Source organism: Rhipicephalus microplus, chromosome 2 (genome assembly GCF_043290135.1).
Source record: "Rhipicephalus microplus isolate Deutch F79 chromosome 2, USDA_Rmic, whole genome shotgun sequence".
NCBI lineage: Eukaryota > Metazoa > Arthropoda > Arachnida > Ixodida > Ixodidae > Rhipicephalus > Rhipicephalus microplus.
The window spans coordinates 266,081,506-266,104,426 of NC_134701.1; the positions used below are offsets into that span (position 1 = coordinate 266,081,506).

General features: G+C 45.5%; 2 protein-coding genes across 3 annotated transcripts; one reads left to right on the forward strand and one right to left on the reverse strand.

Moving 5' to 3' along the window:
- The first annotated feature begins 4,068 nt into the window (after positions 1–4,068).
- LOC119170035 (polyprenol dehydrogenase) lies at positions 4,069–7,673 on the forward strand. Its single transcript, XM_037421061.2, has 7 exons — positions 4,069–4,489; positions 4,567–4,671; positions 5,131–5,199; positions 5,766–5,867; positions 5,941–6,148; positions 6,264–6,456; positions 6,938–7,673. The coding sequence occupies exons 1-7, from the start codon at positions 4,348–4,350 to the stop codon at positions 7,160–7,162; spliced, it is 1,044 nt and encodes a 347-aa protein (XP_037276958.2). The 5' UTR covers positions 4,069–4,347; the 3' UTR covers positions 7,163–7,673.
- A 409-nt stretch (positions 7,674–8,082) lies between these two features.
- LOC119169241 (uncharacterized) lies at positions 8,083–15,968 on the reverse strand. 2 transcript variants are annotated; one of them, XM_075880894.1, is made up of 4 exons: positions 15,293–15,968; positions 10,533–10,748; positions 9,777–9,836; positions 8,083–8,387 (listed from the first exon to the last, which is right to left on the reverse strand). In XM_075880894.1, the coding sequence occupies exons 1-3, from the start codon at positions 15,814–15,816 to the stop codon at positions 9,800–9,802; spliced, it is 777 nt and encodes a 258-aa protein (XP_075737009.1). In that variant the 5' UTR covers positions 15,817–15,968; the 3' UTR covers positions 8,083–8,387; positions 9,777–9,799. The 2 variants fall into 2 exon arrangements, with proteins under 2 accessions (XP_075737009.1, XP_075737017.1); XM_075880902.1 differs by having other exon boundaries at positions 8,083–8,409.
- Positions 15,969–22,921: the final 6,953 nt, after the last annotated feature.

Consider the following 22,921-nt stretch of genomic DNA (forward strand, 5'->3'; position numbering starts at 1 on the left):
TATACAACGTACAATAATCAATATACAAGAGGTTGTTCGTTGCGTAACGTGCATAATCTTCTAGACAGCTCACAGTTCGGCAGTCTGTGGCAAAAACCCTTTACTCTCACAAGACCATGCATCGTGTTAAGGGAAGGAGCTGCTTCAGCGGATGGACACATAGAGCAGCCTGACGAAGATTTTAGCAGCTACAATCCAACACTCAATGCGAAGACGCAGAGAAAGTGGTTTCTGTTTGAAATATCAATGCGCTAAGTGGAAATAACAGGTATGAAGCTGATACATAGGTACGCTATAGTATGTTTTCATTATAGTAACACGTTGCCCCCTGCTTTTCAACAGGAGGTCGAGCGAGCGGCCTCTGCTCTTCAACCCTCCACTGTCTTCCTTTGCTGGGTTCCTGGGCATTCAGGTATTAACGGCAATGAGCTAGCTCATCAGCTTGCCCGTGATATATTGCACCGGGCACCGTTCATTCCCTGGCCAACACCTTCAGAAGACAGTGAGAGCTTTGCGAATAACGATGGGCAGATCTCCTTGCGTCACACTATCAAGGAGGTATATCTCCAGCTCCGGCTCGACAAGCGTCTTTACTCCCCCCTCATTCATCACTCACTGCGCTCGAGGCTCGAACTCTACGGCTCATCCAAATGAACTGCCTGATAACCCCCTCTCGCCTTTTCTTTTATAAATATAGGTCTAATCCCTGCTGTCCTAATTGCCCCTCCCCACACGCCGACCTGTCACACTGCCTGTTTTACTGCCCAACTGCTCAGCAATCCAGCTATTACCCTCCCCCATCCCTTTCCATCACCTCCTGGCTCGACTGGATCGGCGCCGAAGGGGAAGAAGAACAGCGTCGACTGGTCACACAGGCAGTCGAAATGCTCGGCCGGTAAATTGTGGCTGAATAAAAGTCTATTATTACTACTAGTGTACACAACGCACCATGAAAAATTTGTATGGTGCGGAACTTCCTGATTACGCAAGGACTCCGAAGGAGCGATGGTTTGATTCTTCGCTTCTGGCATTGCCGTTCTGCCTTAATTCCTCGTTGGGGGTAATATAGAGAAACTTAAGAGGCTATCACTTGGTAAAAGTTGTGCACAGGAAATATCTACAACATATATCCACTATCTGGCGGCCAGATTGTGGACACCCCCTTCCCATATTGAAAATATTTTAAATTTGAACCATCTCTATTACTTGTTGTGATCAGTAAGCATATACAATATGCATATACATGTAATAGCACTATATTGACATGCTGCCTTAGAAGAGCTCAAAGATGCACTGTTGTATGAAATCAAAAGTAGCGTACTTGCTTAAGTATGTGCAATCAGTTTCTGAAAAAGGCCCACCTGTCAACTTCGGCAGGGCTCGCACGCAGGCAACCAAAACGTGCGCTACCGAAACAGTGAAGCTGAAGCAGATAGAGGAAGCTATTTTTCACAAAGGCACCCCCTGATTTTCGAGGTAAGATGTCCTCTCTCAAAACAAGGGTAAACAACGCTATAGGTTAAGACGATTGGAGGAGACACACACGGCCGGTGCTTGTACTGCACTTCTAAGTGTCGTATGCATTCCTTCTTTTCGTCTTCTCGCACAATCTTCTTCAGTATTATCCGACAAACCAGACAAATCTTAATGCTGTCCATGTGTCTATGTCTCCCGATATGGTTAATTATTACGATGGCAATCTTTCCACATGTGCCTCAAGAGAGAAAACGCCCAGGGGATGTTAAACACTCAGGAGAGGCTTAGAACAAAAGTAGCTCGTGTTTTTGGCAGCTAAATCTAAAAAGCTTCGAGTCTCAAGCATGACCAGGTGGCAAAGCAGGGAAGAAAGAGGGCTGAGCGAGGGAGCCCTCTTATTTTCTTTAACCGGGTTCTCCACACTGTTAATCCAGCCCTGGTGCCATTCTGTACTCTTAAATGTCAGCTAATAGATCAACTGCCTCAGAATACTCTTTAATCCACAGTGCTGTCTTCCTGTTGCTTAATGTCATGCCTGGCGCTTTTAGTATAGTTGACTTTCAAATATATGTCTAACACTGTATAGTACCAAATAATGCAGTCATTGTACATTTTTCTTTTAAATACGGGTGCACAAACATTTGAAAAAAATTGAATAACTGATTGAAAAGCGCTATGCGTATTTGATTGAGTACTTGAATTAAATAATACATATTCAATGACATTCAAAATGCTGAATATTTTTTTAATAGATTTCAAATAATCATCACCATTGGGGAAAACCCCAAAACAACGAAACTTTGGAACAGCCGAAGGTCATTCTTCTTCTTTTTAATCTCTAAAGTGATCTGCACCCAGCCCAAGCTTCTACTAGGCTACCGACACTATATTGATAGCCACATGATTGTGTTTCTTCTGGAAACTTCACTATTGCTCGCTTTTTGCTATGCTGCAGCTGTATCGCATTAATCAGCTCCTGTCTTCTTCTTGTAATAACCGCTTGCAGCTTCATGATCAACAACAGATGCTAGTGTTGCATTCGCGCAGTTTGTTTTTACAGATGTAGATTTAAACGCAGATTGTTACATGCTTTCGGTGAGCAGGCCATGTTGTGATGACAGGTTAATGAGCTTCTAAGCATCTTTACCTGTATCTACTGTGTTTGGTTCCATATTGGTTTGTTCTTGTGGCCCAGTATTATTTAAAATTAGCTGATAGTCTTACACTGATAACGTTAGTGAATGCTGTATTCGAACTTAAACTTCCAAAATATCATGAATGCTCTAGTTCCTCCTGTATACGAACCTACCTTAGTTTTTGTTATTGTGGTATTTTGAGTCAATTATACCTAGCTGTAATGGTCTTTAGTAAAAGCATGTGAATATTTGTTTCAAACAAGATGTTGTGGTGTTGTAAGACTACTTTTAAAATGGTCTACTTACTATTTGAACAGTATTTGATTACTATATGCATATTCAATTCAGTGCCACCATTATTCATGTTCGATTTGATCTCAATATTCACTATTCGCACACCCCTGCTTTTAAAAGATAGCTGTGAGCTGTCAGTCATGATAAATGTGGCAGTGCCTGCTGTATGTGCTCCACTGGTAATTATCTATCTATACATTTCTTTTGCATAACCTGGATGCCATCTTACTAATTTATCTATAGATATATGAACATATTTATGCAAAAATTTCCTTTTAGGTCTTCTTAGGATATTCGCAATTGTTAGCATTCTTCCACAGCATTTCTGAAAAGGACAATGTCGTGTGAATACCATAGGTTGCAAGGTATTCTCCGTTCATCTTTACTCTTTGCAGTTCCCATTCTAATTGCTTGTACTCCTAGCATGCAGTGAATGGCATAGAAAACGTTCATACTTGAAGCCATATTTTTTTGTCGGTGCGTTTCCACTCATCCGAACAGTAACTTAAGATAGATTTGAAGTATTTAGAGATATTTTATAGGGTACTCATGTATGCCTTGGTGCTTCTACGACTGTTAGAAGCGCTACTGAATCAAGTGCATTTTTGTATACATGAAAGCTATATGAGTAAGAATGCCACACCTTTCAACTATATCGTTCAACAGAAGTTTTGACGCTTTTCAGTTATATAATTTTTTCCTTCTTTGACACGTAAAGAATATCCGAGGGCATCAATGAAGGCTTTTCGTTAGAGCACACAGTGAAGAAGAATTGTTTTATCAATTCCTAATTTGATCCAAAAAAATATCTAGACATCGTGCTTCGTTTCCATCGTTTTCGATAACTGGACAAGCTTTGTAACTTTGTCCTTGGTCTCCTTCGGTAAAGGAGGAAGTTGGGTCAAATTATTCACATTCGTTTTCTCCTATGCCACCCATTTCCTCCCACAGCGCGGTCGTGCAGAAAATTCTTTTCCCAAACGTTTCATTACTCAGCCGATCTTTCTACATCTGGCCCACGATGTGCGTAGGCAACGTCTCCAGCGAATCGGAACAGTCGAAAACGTGCGTACATCGGACGTTAATCGTCCACGGAGCCGCTATCGCACAAACGCTCAGAGCGCCGCAATGTGGCGGGATTTTGAGATGCGAGAGTGTGCTAGTTGGTTTGCCCGGAGTTGATTACGTATGTAACTTTTCTTAGCTAGCGCCTAGGGGAGTTTATGCGGTTGGTTGAAGCCGTGTAACGAGTGATGCTTGAATGGACGTACCCACGTGGATTTGTTTTGTGCGGCTTAGCACGCGTCAAACTGGCGACGCGCTGCAGGTTAGGCACGGTGATTTATGATGAAAGGTGTGCGCTCGCACTTGTTCGCGCTACACGGAAGAAGCACTCCTGTCGACAACAGCTGAATCGAGGCTACCGGAGATAACGGCGACGATGATTCGCCGCTTGTTGGAGTGCGCGGCATTCCACCTTGAAGCTTGGTTCAAAATTCATCTCATTGCAGCGGAGTACTTTTTCAGAGAGTGTGCGCAAAGGTTCAGAGGTGTGTTTGCTCTTCCGGCTCCGAAAGTGGCTTGTAAGTACTTGCAATACTTCGCGCTTTCCTCCACAACGAACATAACTTGATTGCTACACTCACGTGCTCGTCTTCAGATTGTTCTGTAGAGAAGAAAACTGCTGTCGTTACCGGTGGGACGCAGGGTTTAGGATTGGAAACGGTCAGAGCCTTGCTATACCGGAACGCGCGAGTGATTGTCGGTAAGTATCGTTATATTATCTTATCAGATATTGTGCCGAAACTCGGGCGCACGTTGTCGATCATCTTCGGGCTCGATGAAAACCAAAATTTACAAAACTCTTGTAGGGTACAGTACCTGAGGTCCATTTTTCTATGTAGCATGATAATACTTTGCGTCGAGATTCACCTGGTGATTCTGAGAAAGCCGAAACGTCGACCACATACAGCCGGCGTTATTGACATAAAAATAAGCATGAAATATGTGTTAAAAGAGGAAGCGAGCGTGCGTGCGCTCGCGTGCGTGTGTGCACGCGCACGTACGCTATCGTTTTAATTAGCAAAAAAGGCAACTCTTCCAGTGCTACAAAACCTTCACTTCCCTCTCTCTCTCTCTCTCTCTACGTCCTGTTTCGTGGTGAGTGCTTGCTTCCACTTCTGTGTATGCACATTGATTTTTCATAAATGCACAATGTTTTCAGGAAGTTCTACACCAGTAAGATCTATCAATGTCAAGAAATACCTGGAAGAAGCCATTCCTGGAAGTGAAGGTGTGTTTTGTGTCGCTGTATATATACAGCCCCGAGCAACATGCGAGATAAATTATGCAACTCTTATGGGGAAGTCCATGTTACTTTTTTTTTCCCCTCCTACCTACCTTAGAACAGCCCACCTTGAAATGTTTGTTAGATGTCAGAGTAACTGTCCTGTAAAAAATTTAGCATCGTGGAATAATTTTAGCTTTGCAACAGACATATAGCATGTGTTCCAGAAAACGAACATGCTAAGAGTTTTGCGAAAGGGTACCCAGGGCTTGGGTTTCTTGGCTGTGCATGCCATTTTTGAAAAATAGGTGTACATATGCTAACCTAAGGTGTCGCTTGCATCTGCGAATGCATAGTGGTGACACTCGAAGGCAGTTGCACACACAACGCTCTAAAAAAACTGTATTGCACCTTAAATTCTCTAGGCCCACTCTGTCACTACGAAGAGGCACTGTGTGGTAGGAAACAACCACAGTACGAACTTAGGCATTTTCTTTCATACTTCTCGCAGGTGTACATTGATGAATATTAGTTTTGTCATGACCTTGAGATTTCACTCTGCTACATTACAGTGGAAATACTGCCTCTTGACCTGAGGTCAATGTCATCTGTTGACAACTTTGCGCAAGAAATTCTCCGGCGCAATGTCGTCGTAGACATACTCATCTGTGGTGGTGAGCTCTTGCTTCATTTTATTTGTGCAGTGGTGCTAGTTTACTGAAGAATACATGTGTGCACATATTGCAGCTGGCGTCATGTTCACTCCATACCAGGAAACTGAGGATGGATTTGAATCACACCTAAGCATCAACTACCTTGGCCACTGTCTCTTGACTGCTCTGCTGCTCCCCCGATTGATATCGGCCGGTACACCGAAGAGAATGGCTAGAATAGTTAATGTTTCCTCGTGCGTTCACAAAGTAGCTCGCATAAACTTCGATGACATGCACGGCAGGTATGTTGTCCTGCATATTTTCATTGCATTGTTTGATAGAAGTTTCATAATTATGCAGTCTCATACACTCCTACCTGTGCAGTAATGCTTTTTTTTTCTTTTTTCCCCTCTACAGAAATCTCTATTCAAGTTACTTCAGCTATGCACAATCAAAGCTAGCCCAAGTGATGTTCACCCAGTCACTGGCTCGTTATTTTCGTGTGGAGCACATTCCCGTGACCGTAAATTGCCTGCACCCTGGGATTGTTGATACCAATCTCTACAAAAGAGTCTTTTGGACTCCCTTAGTTTCTGGAATTTTCTTCAAGGTATGTTTTTTTTTATTGTATACCTGCATATCCTCCTTTGCCAGTGACTGCGTGCATGGGTGAAGGTGCGGCACAATCACCCAAACTCATCTGTCTTTATATAAAATGCACATACAGCGTGACCTTAGTACAAGTCGAGTTATTCGCCATTTTGTTCACTTCCCTTTGCCGTTAAGCTGTTTAATATGCCCGTAACAAATGTTGATTGATGATTGATATGTGGGGTTTAACGTACAAAAACCACCATATTATTATGAAAGACGCCGTAGTGGAGGGCTTCAGAAATTTCGACCACCTAGGGTTATTTAACATGCACCCAAATCTGAGCGCATGGGCCTACAGCATTTTCGCCTCCATCAAAAATGCAGCTGTCGCAGCCGGGATTCGATCCCGCGACCTATAGGTCAGCAGCCGAGTACCTTAGCCACTAGACCATCGCGGCGAAGTTGGCTCTGATAAGGTGGTCTGCTCTTTTTCACAGACACCAGAAGAAGGAGCACAAACAAGCCTCTATGCTGCCTTGTCTTCAGATATGGAAGGTGTCAGTGGTGTTTACCTGGAGGAATGTGCCATAACTGAGCCAGCACCACAGTCAAAAGATCGTGCCTTGCAAGATAGATTGTGGAAGGAGACCTGGGCCTGCCTACAGCCTTGGCTTCCTTCTGCATCTTCACCACTTTCCACTCAACCATTTTTCCGTACCTAGCTATCAGGATGCAGGGCCATTAGTTAGTGTTCAAGTAAGCTTCCGAGTTTTTACGCCTCACTAGTGTTGGCCAAGCTGTGGAAACTTTCAGCACGGCAAATACACTCGTGGTGCATTTGGCTTGTCACTTTCATGCACTCTCAAAATGTGCTTTACAAGCGACCTCCTTAAACCAAGCTTCTGCAATGCCATTGTTCATTCAGAGCATCAAGCAACAGCTCAGAAGTGATCTCTATTTAGAGCTGGGAACGTTAAGTGACGTTCATTGAAACCTGGTGGTATTGCTTCTCCAATCACTTCTACAACACCAGGCACTCCTGTCCTCCAGAAATTCCACATCACTGCAAGCAGAGTTGGTTCACTCCATAAACCACTTGAATTTACCATCCATCATAGCATGAAAGTAAAAGTGTGCAATATGCAAGGCAATGAATTGCTGTTGCATTATATTCCAAGTCCATGTCGAAACATTTTTGCACATTTTGATTGATTTGTGGGGTTTAACGTCCCAAAACCACCATTTGATTATGAGAGACGCCGTAGTGGAGGGCTCCGGAAATTTTGACCACCTGGGGTTCTTTAACGTGCACCCAAATCTGAGTACACGGGCCTCCAACATTTCCGCCTCCATCGGAAATGCAGCCGCCCGCAGCCGGGAATCGAACCCGCGACCTGCGGGTCAACAGCCGAGTACCTTAGCCACTAGGCCACCGCGGCGGGGCATTTTTGCACATTTTTGCAACAATTGCAGCACAAGCATCATACTTTACGTTGTACAAAACATCACAAAGCATCGTACAACATCAACAAAGCATCGTCACCATTTATTTCATGCTTTAGGGCTGTTTGCAAAGCATTAAATAAGAAGGTGGGGGGGGGGGGGGTAAGAAATAAGGCATGTGATAACACGAATGAAGTATTTGACAGAGCAGCTGAATAAATTATTTTAAAACAAAACATGGATTCATCACAGGGATTCGTTTATTGTCATGCTAAAATTAAATTTTCATAAAGACCCGATCTGTGTGCATTTTTATTGATTGTGTACGTTTCTAAATTATAGAGTCTTGCCATCGTGCTACGCAGGGTTGTTTTTCTTATGGGGATCATCTTGCAAATGTCTTTAGCCTAGCACTGCTGTTGGTATTCTGCCTATATCGGTAGTTAGTCTCGGGGCAAGACCTATGGCAGAATTCTTCAGGTTGTCTTCTCTATCCACTGTTCCCTGCGATGGAAGCATCGGTTTTCTGTAAGAATGATGAGTCAATATTTTTAATGATGTTTTCATAGAGACTATTTCGTACTAGTAGGGTGTTCGTGCACAGCTCGTTCGAGAGACCAGAATGTTTGTCTACATCACGGTAGAAATAAAGGGACCGTGGATCACAGTGACAAATTCAAGCATCCATTTCACTATTTCAGTAGGATTATATTTTTAATTTGCATTTTAAAGTTACAAAAGACTGCTGTGTCATGCAGCCGAATTGCTGCACTGTGGAGTCATTTAATTTGCTGTGCTAGTCTGATGCTTTCATGCTCAAGATTGAGGTATTTTTGTTAATATTCATCCCTGCTCTATGCTATGCTGCTTACGAGGTAGGTAGAGTTGATGCTGAGTAACAGCACTGCCTTCACATCAAACAGCGGAAAATGTTGAGTCACAGTGCCTATGCATTCAGTGCACGCATGCACAACGAACTGTAGCACGAAAATACAAATTGCTGTCAAGCTCAACACCCACTGTTTACTGCATTTCTTGTGTGTACAATGTCACAATCGTTGCCGAGAGAACAATTCTGATTATAATTTTTTTGCATCATTCTGTGCAGTAACATTCTATGATTAGAAACTCTGACCTGTAAGCTTTCTCACTTGACTAAAGGAAATGGGTACCATGAAAACTGTTTGCCAGTCCCCTTAAGCATACCAGAAGTGTTCATTATAGCTAGCCTTTGCCAATAGCCTTACTAATGAGTGAGGGTGACAGTTGTTCTGTGCAACCAGCAGTTGTGTACATTAAACAGATTTTGTCAGGCATGTGCTTGCCTATTAGAACTATATGCAGCTAAGATGCACACCTGACATTCATGGAGCAAGGTGTGCATAAACATTTTTTGAGAGTCCAAACAAAACTTCTTCTGCAAGCACATTAGTGCATGACCATACGCTTGAGATTAAGCATCTTTGAGACAGATCCTTCTGGCTGGATGAAAATTCTAGGTGCTGAAGTAGTGCCCCGCCAAAGGTTTAGGTAGAGCCCTGTTTTGTACTTGGGAGGAGGGGTGCGAGGGCTCACACCGCACCCTCCAGTGAAAAAAAAAAGGGGGGCGATTCCCTTCCACCTGCCGTTCCAGGGCCCATGCAGTCCCTTCCTTAGGAGGTCAACTGTGGGTGGTGCTGTTCCAGCATCTAGATTGTCTGTGCATGCACAATAATCTCGCTAAGTCTTGGCAGTATAACCTGCCTGGACGTCTCATCTTTTTTTCTTTAGAAGTACAAAAAGTTCCAGGAGAGTTATAGCGTTTGCTCCTAACTTGACAAGTCATGTGACAATATTGTCTGCGACATGGTGAATGTAAAGGAAATTATTTGCTCAGACAAATGGTATACGTACTTCACTGAGTATAGTCATCCTGGTTACAACCGTGGACGCTTCGGAGCTGGACCTAGACCACTGGACATAGCACAAAAGAAAATTTAGCTATCCAGGTTGTAGATGGAAGCACTGTTCATACATTCACAATTAGTGTGAGGGGAGCGTGTAAGTGGACCATATAAGTTCAGCAATATTGTACGTCAAAAGTTAATACTGTGTGCATCATGTACACGGGCAAGAAGATTTCATCACAATTTCACTAAAGCAGAATTTCAATTCTTGGAAGCCAAATATTCTTGTATCTTACAATTTTGTAGTGTGTGTGTTCTGGTTTAATCTAGCCTGACCAACTCAGCTTACAGAATTTAGTGCAGCACTGTTTCTGCCCTCTGTGTCTCCATACTCTAAAGTGTCAATCCTGAGGGGTATTAAAGAATTTCACTGTTGGCATGACATCACGGAACATTTGACCCAATCTGCTGGCATACATACAAGTTTTCTTCAAGTAGAAAAGTGGCTTATCTACTCCTGCTTTCATTTAGCCTTGTCACTAGCTTGTCACCACCAGTAAATTATCAAATTGCTCTATATTGCAGAATTCTGTAATGACAGCCCATTGAGTCAATCAGAACGGCCAAATCAGCCCTTCGCTACTTCAAAGCTGACAATGCATGACAATTGCACAGTTTCCAAAATAGCATCCCTGGTATCCCATTTATATTGTGACAAAACTGACGACTCCACAGCTACCCGCCTACACATTCAGGAGCGCACCTTTGTGGCGAGTCATCCGACCTGTCAGACCAACTTGGTAGTGGCCACTGAATGCTCTGAAACGTGAATTCGGCTTGATGATGGGAACCCTCCTGCAGTGCTTGGATTTGCTGCACCTGCTGCTGCAACAGGGCTTCACGCTGGTCTAACTGGACCCTGAGGCCACCCATCGCATGATCCATGCGTTTACGGATCTCTTCGGAAATCGCTAGTTGTCTGCAGAGTGGGAAAGAAAAGTGTCGCTACTTCTTTCCATATATCAAACATTCGTGGCTAATAATCGTACCAGCTGTTTGTGTATATTCACGCATTTTTATGACATAGCAGTGACCAGAAAGTGTTTTGAATTATGGAGACACTGCAAGTAGATGCAGTACAGTCTTCGTTTGCAATGGTGCCTTCAGTTATCTCTGAACAAGCTAGGTGGTTACTACATTTGCCAATGTCATCGTCAATACGTCTCATTTGAAATTTCACCATTGAGCATTTATTGCACTCAGCCATAACTTTTAAAGCATTAAAGGTAGATTGCCTTTTTTTGCAATGATAATTAGAAGGACTCTGCTAGCAAGAATTTATCATTGTAGTGTTCCACATTGGAGCCATAGGCAGGAATTGGGGGAGAGGGGGATGCTTCAACCACTTTTTGTACACGTAGGTGCATTTCTACAATCGTGTATCTCATGCCTATTGAAAAATGTATGCATGAGAAGATGCGATGCGCACAAACAAAATACAAAATTTTCGGGGTATGGGCGTTGATCCTCACCCCTTGCCACGCTAATGTTCCAAAAATTTTATCGCGGCCAACACACTGCACTCTGTGAGTGAGACAAAGCGTGTGAAGGCATGCGGGCAGTATGGGTGTTGCTGCATTGGGGAAGGTATACGTTGTGTTGGGGTTCCCTATGCCATATATCGGCTACAATACTCGCCTTCTCTGCCGCTATGAAGTAGAGGAGAGCATTTAGGAGGCCCTGCAAGACTTTTAGCATGATCAGAGAGAAAATTAAAACAAGACGCTGACCATGATAAAATCAAGAAGTTTCAGCCCCCGTACGGGAGCCTTGTTCACAAAATTTGTGCCAGAGTAGTCCGGTTATGTATGCTATAAAATGTGATATAAATAATGTGTGGAAAGTTTCCATCATTTCGACTTTGTGGTTGCCATTTTCTGGATTGTAGTTGATTCGAGATGACCAGTTCTTTTCTCTTTCCGTTATTCTTGCGTTATCTCAGTCTGTTTTGTATCCAGATGTTTCCTCGTGTTCAGCCAGTGCGTTCTATGAGACCTTCTTTTTTACGTCATACATATGCTGTTTTAGTCTCTCCGTCAGAAAATGCAGCAATCATACGCCTTCGGAGCAATTCCAAAATTGTGCTCCCTGCAGACAAAGGCAATGCTACAGTGCTGCTTGATAGTGCCGCCTACGATAACAAATTGATGGCTCTGCTTTCAGACAGTAGCACGTATGAATACCTTAGAAAGGGCCTTACATCATAGCTGCAATGGGTATTTCAAAAGCTTTTTTCCAACGTATTCTGTTGCGTTCCACTTTAACACAGGTTTCTGTACTACTCCCTCCTGTGGCATAATGGTTATGCGCCAACCTTGTACGGATTGCCCAGGACACATAAGCCTGAGGTTTTAATGCGCCCCAATGTAGATTACACTCGCTCGCCCATACATAAGCTGTCCAAGTACCTGCACCGAGTGCTGCGACCAGTTATCGCCAGAGGCAACTCTTATACGTCAGCCATTCCGGTGACTTCTTAAGGTGCGCGACATCGCCCACAAGGATGACGACATCCTGATGTCGTTTTACGTCCAGTCTTTACTCACCAGCATGCCTACGGGCTTGGCTGTTGACGCATGTGTCTCAGCCCTAAAAACTCCAACATTGTTTGAGCGTAGAGCAATTAAGTCTCGGATGTGCGGCGCTTCTTGACGTTTTGTTTCAACAACCCGTACTGCACGTTCGAGGGTTGCTTTTACAAGTGCCGAGGGTTGCTTTTACTCGGGACACCAATGGGTGCTGTCATCTCAGCAATGGCAGCAAATTTGACGATTAAACGTCTTGCACAACGTGCACTCAGTTCGTTTTGTCCTGCGCCCCCAAGACCTTTTTTAGGTTATGTGGATCAAGCGTTCGGCGTAATCAAGGAGGCATTGAATGCATTCACTAGACACATGAACGATATGAATGCAGAAATCAAGTTTACGGTAAAAGATGAGCAGTACGGTTAACCTCCTTTCCTTGTCAAACACGAAGGAGAAGGCATGTCATTCAGCGTATACAGAAAGAGCACCTAGACAGGATGCTATTTACATTTAAATTCCGTGTACCTGGTTTCTCACAAAAGGTCTGTGGTCGCCTTGCTTGTGAATCGCGCAAAGAGAGTTTGCGAAAAATCAGAGGACTTGACTGCCGACGCGCAGCATGGGCATTGGGATCTCAGAGAAAGTGGCTACTCTCACTTGTTCATGCACGCTGTGGAACGTCACCTAGCATGTTCTGGTGACTAGAGACTAAGAAAAGGTGCTTAATTCTCAGAGAAAGTGGCTATCCTGACTCGTTCGTGCACACTGTGGAACGTCAGCTAGCACGTTCTGACAACTGGAGACTAAGAGAACGTGCTTAATTTTGTGCCATATACTGCTGGTATCAGCGAGCACCGTGCGCGGGCTCTAAGCCCCTACGATGTGCAGGTAGAACACGTGCTAACAAACAAGTTGAGGCATTCCCTTGTAAGGGTAAACGACAAGCTGCCAAAAGAAAAAAATTCGCAGCATATCCACGGAGTGAATGATGATGAGTGGAGCGAAGCGTCCGTCCGTGCGTCTGTTTGCCTGGCGATGAGCACGAGCCGTCGCGGCCCTCCACACCCGCCGCTCCGCTTCGCCCATGCCCCATTAACGATAGTACTCGTGCGGTGACGATCCAGCAGACTGAGAGGCACTCGTTCCTTTTCCGCGCACCCAGGCACAGCCCGCGCAGCAGCCAATCGGAGAGTAGTGGTACGGCGTCATCTACAATATCCTACTAAACTGTAGTTTGTTTGTACTTCTATGAGACAGCGCCATCTATTATACTGTTCGGGAGATACTGCCGGTTACGCCTGACGCGGGACAAGCTGAGACTAAGAGGAGCTTTACTCCTGAAAAAAAAAATTCAGCCGTTGCCTACGGCATCCCGTGCGCAGACTGTAGTGGCAGTCACGTTAGCGAGACTGGCAATTTTCCCGCCAAGACTAAAACAGCATATGTACGACGTAAAAAGAATAGGTCTCGTCGAACGCGCTGGCCGAACACGCGGAAACATCTGGACGCAAAGCAGAGTTGGGTGACGCAAGAATAACGGAAAGAGAAAAGAACTAGTCATCTCGGCTTCATCTCCAATCTATCACAATCCAGACTACGGCGCATACGCTCAATCGAAACGATGGAAACTTTCTGCACGTCTACATACGATTCTTACGTCACATTTTTTTTTTTTTTTTTTTTTAGAATACATAACCGGCCTGCTCCCGCACGGCCAAGTTAGGTGACCCGCATGTGCAAATGCGAGCTGCTTTGCCGCGTTTCGGTACTAGACGGCGCCGTGACGCGCTTTCCATGACCTCCGCCTTCTAATCTCAGAGGCCAAGCATTCAAAATTCGTTACAAGGAAAAGCTTTGGGTCGAGCAGAGCGTGCCCGGTTCGATCTCGCTGCGCGGTTTCGATACCGCTTGCATCGGGGCCTTAAAGATCAGTTATGGTTATTCAGTGTTATAAGCGGCTAAGTTATTTCTAAAGGCCTGATCACACGGATCCACTCCAGCGCGTCAGTACGTGTATTTGTCCTTAAGGAGAGGGCGCGGCGCCGCGTCAAAAAGCCACGCGCTGCAACGAACGCGTGTGGCCAGGCCTTAAAAGACGTCGGCATGCTATACATCTTGGCGCCCCGCAACTTTAGTATCAACTTTAGCTATCAAAGTCCTCTCAAATCAATTTTCGCAGCGCAATGCATATTGTAATTTCGCAGACCCACCGAACTTCTCTCCCCGCTGCGGTCTGCAAACCTGAAGTGGGATGAAATCCCGACTACCGCTGCTGCATTTTCGATGGAGACGAAAATGTTTGAGGCCCCTGTACTTAGATTTACGAGCACGTTAAAAGGGCCCTGTAACACTTCAGCAATCCGTCAAGTGCGAGTGGAGTTAGTTTTGTCGCATGCTGCAATTTCATTCTCTCGTCCCGACGAACGCGCTGGAAGCTAAGCAGGGAGGGATGACTAGGGCAAAGAAAATATGTACAGCGCCTCGTGACCTTGAGCACTTTTTCTTCGAATGCGCGGCTTCGTCAGTGTGATCGCGCGGCACGTGTGAACACGTCGCGGCCTCCCGTGGCGATCTCTGTAACGACCGAGTGCGCCATGTTCATATCAGCCAATAGCTGATAGATGGGGTTTCTGCGAGTGATTTTCGAGCGTCTTCCGTCATTTGTCGACAAAATAGAAAGCATTTTTTCGCCGACTTTTATCATTTATTGTGAATTTTAGGCCGCGTGCTGCGCTATAATATTTGGCTCGCGTGTTGTCGAGAGCCTCTACTACTGATCGGCAGCGTTTTCTGACCATGCTCAAAAAGTGGTAAAAATTTCCGGAGGGCTCCACTACGGCGTCTCCCATAAACAAATCGTGATTTTGAAACGCAGCAGATATTATTATTGGTATTATTACCGAACTCGTCATTCGTTGTATATATAAATACATCTTACCTTTCTTTGCTGCACAGCTCATTTCGAAGGGCTGAATTCTCTCTACGGAGTATCCTCCTGTCCTTGACTTCTTCCCTCAAGTATCTCAGTTGCGACCTCAGGCGGCCGTTCTCGCGCATCATGTTGACGTACTTTGAGTTGTACGTCCGCGCGACGCCTTCGAGTCGACGCACGTTGCCGCGTAGCGCGTGGGCCTCCTCCGCCTGTCTCTTCTCGACAGCAGCGGCCTCTTCCAGTTGTGACCTGGCCACGCATAGTTGACGCTGAATTAGTCGCAATGGGCCACCCTCGTTCCTAATGCAACCGTCGGGCAGCAAGTCCGCCCCGTCCAGAAAAAGCTTCACGATCTTTTCGTCGTGGAGCTGCTTGCGACAAGTCGGGCAGCTGTTGGACGTCGTCAGCCAGCGACGCAGACAGACGTCGTGGAAGACGTGGCCGCACTCGGTGGCGCTCACGCTGTTGCCGTCGCTGCTGCTGCTACTGGCATGAATGGTCTCCATGCAGATGCAGCAGCTCGGTCGCATAGCGCGACAGGCTTTGGCGACGATCAGGTCAGCAGACCCACTGGGTCGGCGGGACCGTCCAGAGCGCTCAGCAGCGGCTGACGGTTGGACGCCGAACCTAGCGGGCCAGTTTGAAAGAGAGCGCGTTGCCACGCGCCCGTAGCGACTTCGTCGTTTTTGCTTGGCTTGTGGGGCGCGCTTCTCCATCACCTTCATCGAGGTTCCATATATGTAGAGTTAGATGTGAGCTGCTAACCAACAGCAGCTAATGACAGTAGCCAATAACGAAATCAAGGATTCTCTCTAACAAAGAAACGAGTCCTTGATTCATGCCCTGTTCGATTAACCAAAAGGAGTAACTGCGACACAGTTGCAGTTGTCTGGGACCATGTTATAAGCTCGCCCTCGTCGCTTGGACAGAAAAATGATTTTCTTTCGGTCTGGAAGGTATACCTTCCTGACATATATATGTAATGTGCTCAACACTTATGATAACACACGGTAATCCCGGCAGCAGGTAAGTCTTTTATGATAAAGACTGCGGCCAGTCGTTTGGATGAAGTCTTCATAGGCCATCATCGTCGAGAGCCTAATTAATTTTGTGACGTGCTACGTGGTCAGGCATTTTAACTGGTTTTTACATTACGACAATTAATAGCGCAGCGCGGAAAGTTATTTTTGAAAGTCGAACTTCCTTTGTCCACCATCGGGCTTCGGCTGCTGGTGGCTGGTCGCGGTTATCGCCGAGTTCATGGTACAGAACAGTGAGAGGGTTTGAATTATGATGCTCGTCTGGTGCTTCGAACGAATCCCGGCCGCGGCGGCCAAATTTTGATGGAGTCGACACGCTGAAGGTTCGTGTACTTAGCTAAGTACAGGCGGTCAAAAAAAAATAATTTTCGTAGCCCTCCACTACAGCGTCCTACATAATCATATCGTGGTTTTGTCGCGCCATGGTGGTCTAGTGGCTAAGGTATTCGGCCGCTGACCCGCAGGTCGCTGTATCGAATCCCGGCTGGGGCGGCTGCATTTTCGATGGAGGCGAAAATGCTGTAGGCCCGTGTACTCAGATTTGGGTGCACGTTAAAGAACCCCGGGTGGTCAATATTTCCGGAGCCCTCCACTGCGGCGTCTCATAATCATATGGTGATTTTGAGACGTTACACCCCGCATATCTATCTATATCGTGGTTTTGAGACGATGAACTGCAATAATTATTACTTCAGCACTACCCGTTCGGTGAGATCGAGTTGCGAACACGAAAGGCACGACTGATTGCACACTATGCCATCGTCGGTTGAGCCGAAATCGCGGCTGAAATCATCTGCTTTTGGCGCGCTGATTCGATCATAGCACCGGAGCTCTCCACTATGGCGTCTCATAATCATATCGTGTTTTTGCATTGTAAAACCCCACATATGATTATCATAAACACGTGAAGCTGCAGAAATAAAAAAAATTCACATGGGAGTGTGATGGTGCGCATGTGCTCGTATACGACGGTTTTTGGCTTTTCCATGTTATCTTTCTGTAAAAAAAAATCAGTTTATGTCTACAGCCCGTCTTTTGTGGCTGTTCCTTACTTGTGTATGCATGCGTGTGGTTTTTAGCGCTACGAGTATGATTACAAGTGACTCAAATCGACTAGCCACTGTAGCATCACCGCCTTGACTGCTCTATTATTACGATCACGCCTGGAAGGGTAGCGTCGCATAACAAATGTATTGAAACGACTGGCCACGGGTCGCCACGCCAGGGATTGGAATACCGCGGTGGAGGCTGCGGTATCCCAATCCCTGCCGACTTCCTTTAGGCAGCCCAACCAGTGTTAGTACTGGTCGCAGTAACAGGTGTGCGTACGGGTCAGGTCAACTTTTGAGATGTGTTTAACGAAGCTTTCATTGGGGCAGGTTCCAAGGTATACGCAAACTGGTAGCGTAACTGCCATAGAAGCCCATGCATTCAGTCGTCGGCGGCTCGTTGCCACCCCCGCTAGAGTGGCTGTATATACAGTATACTCTAACCGTCGCCATCTACGTACGGAGGGGACAACTAATAGCAAGCAAAAAATTAATTTAAAATATGACGTCACAACCGGAAGCGGTAGAGACTTGGTACATCTGCCCTACATGGCGCGAGATTGAAAATTTTCTTAATCGCTGACCTTTTTTTTTACATGCTTTTTTTTTATAAATACACCATCTTATTTGCGCCTTTATGGCTGGCCAAACGCGTGCGCGAGAGAAATAAAACAAGAAATATTGAGAACACCAAATAGTGCTCTTCCAATACAACAAAAACTTTGCAGATAAAGAAATTGCGGCAGCGGGACAGCATCCTTGAGAATATCACTTTGGAGCGTTTCGTTTCTTAGCGTGTCGCATTCACCGTCACGAAAGGCGAGGGCATGCCGGCCGTGCGCCAGTGAAGGCAGTTACAATAGCGGATATCTACACATTGTTCAGCTCCGAAATGCCACCCCAGGGAACAGCACATATAGCTCCGCCGCGGTAGTCTAGTGGCTAAGGTACTCGGCTGCTGACCCGCAGCTCGCGGGATCCAATCCCGGCTGCATTTCCGATGGAGGCGGAGATGTTGTAGGCCCGTGTGCTCAGATTTGGGTGCACGTTGAAGAACCCCAGGTGGTCGAAATTTCCGGAGCCCTCCACTACGGCGTCTCTCATAATCATATGGTGGTTTTGAGACGCTAAACCCCACATATCAATCAAATCAACACCGCACATAAGCAAATAAATAAACTACGGAAGGATACGCACGAAACCACCACGCAACGTGCGATGCCTCGTTGACCCGGCAACCCGCCGCACTAAACACAAGTCCTCCATATTAATGTCCCTAGAAATAACTAAACTAGCGCCATTCGTGTCGCCGCGCAGGCTTCTCCTCTCCACATTGCTTGGTAGCCTTCATAGAGCTTCATACAATAATGGTAGCATTGCATTGGTAATGCAAGCGCCATATTGTTTATTTGCTCCCTCCTTTTCCTGCCGAATTGGTTTATTTAGGGATTTTACTGCAGATTGCCTGGAAACACCTCATGCAGCCAAGTGTAAGACAAACTGTAATGTAAATTTATAGTAATTTTTGGCACATACAAAATTAGGAATATTATGTTGAGTTCTTGGTTTTAGAAATTTGTCCCCTCCTCACCTAGTTGCGCTTCAGTCGTCAGATGGCGTTGATGCCTCTGGCGATGAGGGAGAAAGGGAGTGATAATGATGGTAACGATGAGGGAGTGGTAATGAGGGAGATAGGTTAGATTTCAGATTCAGTAAAGAAAAATCAGCAGTCATGATTTTTAATGATAATGAAGATTGTGAGCTTAGGATACATGATGTCACGCTAGAGATGACAGATAAATACAAATATCTGGGCGTATAGATAAGCAATGGGACCGAGTACCTAAGGGAGCACGAAATATACGTGATGACTAAAGGTAGTAGGAATGCAGCAGTGATGAAAAATAGCGCACTGTGGAATTACTATAGGTATGATGTGGTAAGAGGAATATGAAAAAGGGTCATGGTTCCTGGGCTGACGTTCAGCAATGCGGTCTAGTGCATGAGAACAGAAGTTCAAGCAAGATTACAAATTAAGCAACGTGGAATAGGTAGGCTTGCTTTAGGAGCTCACGGGAATACACCAAATCAGAAAGTACAAGGTGATATCGAATGGACATCATTTGAGGGCAGGGAAGCTAGCAGCAAGATCAAATTTGAGAAGCGATTGAGAGAAAAGGGGGAGGAGCGTTGGGCTGGGAAGGTTTTCAGCTACTTGTACATGAAGAATGTCAATACAAAATGGAGGAAGCGAACCAGGAAATTGACTGGTAAATATTCGGAAAACAGCAGGTGGCCAAACCAAAAAGAACTATCGGTTAAGAAGATAGTGAAGGAAACGAAGACTGACATGTGGAGAATTAGCATGATTAAGAAGTCCGCACTAGAGATCTATCGAACTTTTATGCAGGAAATTGCCAAGGAAAGGATCTATGATATTACTCGGGGTAGTTCTCTACTGTTTGAGGCCAGGACGGGAGTATGCGAACCAAGACATATTGGGCCAAATACAAAGCGGTAGACACGGTATGCAGTGCATGTGGAGAGGAGGAGTAAACTGCCGAATACATGATAATGTTGTGTAAAGGGCTTCATCCTATAGTTCAGTATGATGGTGCAGAGTTTTTCAAAGCACTGGGGTTTACGGACAGGGAGGCCAAAGTAGACTTTAAGCGGGTAGAATTAACTAGAAGAAGGTTATCTGATTGGTGGCTAAAGTCAAGGCACGAGTGAAAATTAAACCTTTCACTGCAAAGTACCAGTCCTCAACTTCACTGTGTAAAAGGAAAAAAAAAGATAAATCTAGTGATTAGTTCACTAAGTATTACGGCTAGGTGGCATTAGCCGCCGCCCGATCTAAAGGGTATAGCCACATCTATCCATCTATCCATAAGTTTTCGACACTTTTTGTTCCAAGTTTCGCGACTAGTATAATTTGACCATGCAGGTTCTTTAATCGGTAATGGCACCATGTTGATAATGACGAAGCAGCGCCGTCTAGCGAGATCACGTGACATCATGAAGTTGCCGCTAAATTTTACGCTTGATTGGCGAGACCACGTGACTTGCTGGTTCATCCAATAATTTTTGCCGGATGCCTTGTGATGTCGTGAATTTACCACTAAATTTAAAACGCGTGCACTCACGTACACCGAGAAACGCAGAGCCCAATCTTATACATAAGTTTGTGTCGTCATGCAAAAACTATCCCAACTGTGGTGCTAACGGCGATGCCAAGTTAGCCGGCTTTGTTGCATGCCTAGGCAGGCGTGTATCTACGCGCTTGCACGGTGTTTGCTGCTTTGTTTCACCAATTGTTTCTGCAAAGCACCGCAGAGTGCACCATTCTTGCACAACATTGCACAATAATTTATATTTGTGGCATAGGTGCGCTAGCGTCGTTCCAGGATGTCGCCATCTTGGCGGTTTCGGCAGTTCAATGCGCTTACGGTGACACTGTGGAGCTATTTCTTTTCTTGGTGCACCCGCAGACTGAAATAAATTTAGGCGCATGCGCACATGGGTTAGATAAACCTGCACGATAGCGCCACCCGGAGAACGTGCGTCTGTGCGGCGGCGTAGACGCATTCGAACTTCAAGACGCTTAACTCCGGATGGATGGATGGATATGGCTGTACCCTTTAGATCGGGCGGTCGCTAGCGCCACCAAGCCGTAATACTTAATGAACCAAAAACTGGATTTATTTTTTTTCCCTTTAAATAGTGAGGTTGAGGATTCATACTTTGCAGAGAAGGGTTTAATTTTCACTCGTGCCTTGACTTTAGCCACCAATCAGATAACCTCCTTCTGGTTAATTCTACCCGCTTAAAGTCTATTTTGCCCTCCCTGTCCCTAAACCCCAGTGCTTTGAAAACCTCTGCGCCATCATCCTAAACTATAGGGTGAAGCCCTTTACAGAACATTATCAAGTGTTCGGCAGTTTCTTCTTCCTCCCCACACGCACTGCATACCGTGTCTACCCCTTCGTATTTGGCCCGATATGTCTTGGTTCGCAATACTCCCGTCCTGGCCTCAAACAGTAGAGAACTACCCAGAGTATTATCATAGATCCTTTCCTTGTCAATTTCCTGCTTAAAAGTTCGATAGATCTCTAGTGCGGACTTCTTCATGATGCCAATTCTCCACATATCGGTCGCCTTCCTTCACCTTCTTCTTAACCGATAATTCTTTTTGGTTTGGCCCCCTGCTGTTTTCTAAGTAATTACCAGTCAATTTTGCAGTCAACTCCAACGCGATGTTGAAAAGTATTTACCAGTCAATTTACCAGTCAACTCCAACGCGATGTTGAACTGCTCCCGCACTTCGACTTCACTGACAGAAAGGACTATCTTGTTCACGCGGCAAATTTTTGTGTCACGTTAGCAAGTAAAAGCTTACAAATCCATGGAGGGTCACAACTAATTTACGAGCGCACGGGCGCAGCAGCTGGACGTGAAGGTTTTCCCAAACAGCACGATAGTGGTAGCCGGAAATGTAAACAGACTTCCGAAGTGACTTTGACAAGACGAAAAATGAAGAAATAAGCGCAGTTCCGTTACTGCCTCTCTCGATGGAGGGCACCTCCACTGTAAACAGACTTCTGTGGCCTACTTGTAATCGCGCTTGTGGTGCCGTGCGAGCGCTGTGTCGATACTGCAAACACGGTAATGGGAATTCATGACTGTAAAGGGATCACAGCGATTGCTGCTGTGGCTGTTTAATTCTCAACAACCGCCGCGCACCATTCTCATGTGTAGCCGATCGAGTGATCGCAGCTATTCAGTTCTGCCGTACAGCACTATCGCTGTTGTCGGAACGGTGAGCCTACTTCCCGTATATTTCTAATCGAGTTTCTGTCGTGCTATGGCGCCGGTGAATCTGGTAAACACTGCAAGGGGATGACGGCGCAGGAAGTCTCGGTGGTTACTGCGCCGAAACTACTCCGTCCTCCACCATGCTTTTTTATCTCTGTAGTTCTCAGGCATTGACCTTTCAACACCTTTGGTACAAAAAAAAAAAAAAAAAACCTATCGAGGCAACATTCTGGTACCCAGGCTTCGTTTTCAAGCGGTCGTTTCAACCAATTATGGCACAGTTCACTGTCACCGCAGCTGGATGACGTAAACCACGGCACGTAAAGCCTCTCCACACATCCCAATAAACTCGTTCTAAGACATTTCGTGTAATAAATACGCACTGCGCACAAGACACTGCTTTGTGTGAGTTAAGAAGGACGGCATGCACAGCGTAGACCCTCGACACACTTCTCTTACTTCACACGGGCAGTGACGACAGAGAGCGCACACAGTACGTAGCCCGGTAATGCACTCGCGAACGAACGGACCGCCAAGATGGCGTCGCTGTTCGGCGATGCTATCACCACCTAACGGATCAAAGTTCAGTGCATACCCCCTATCACTTACTTTATGGGCGGGTAGTCGCCAATCACCAGGTATGAGCGCGAAGCTCAATTAGTACAACTTCTGTAAGCTTGTACAGCTCTGAAATGTCAAGTCTATACCTATAGGGGATATGCACTTGACTT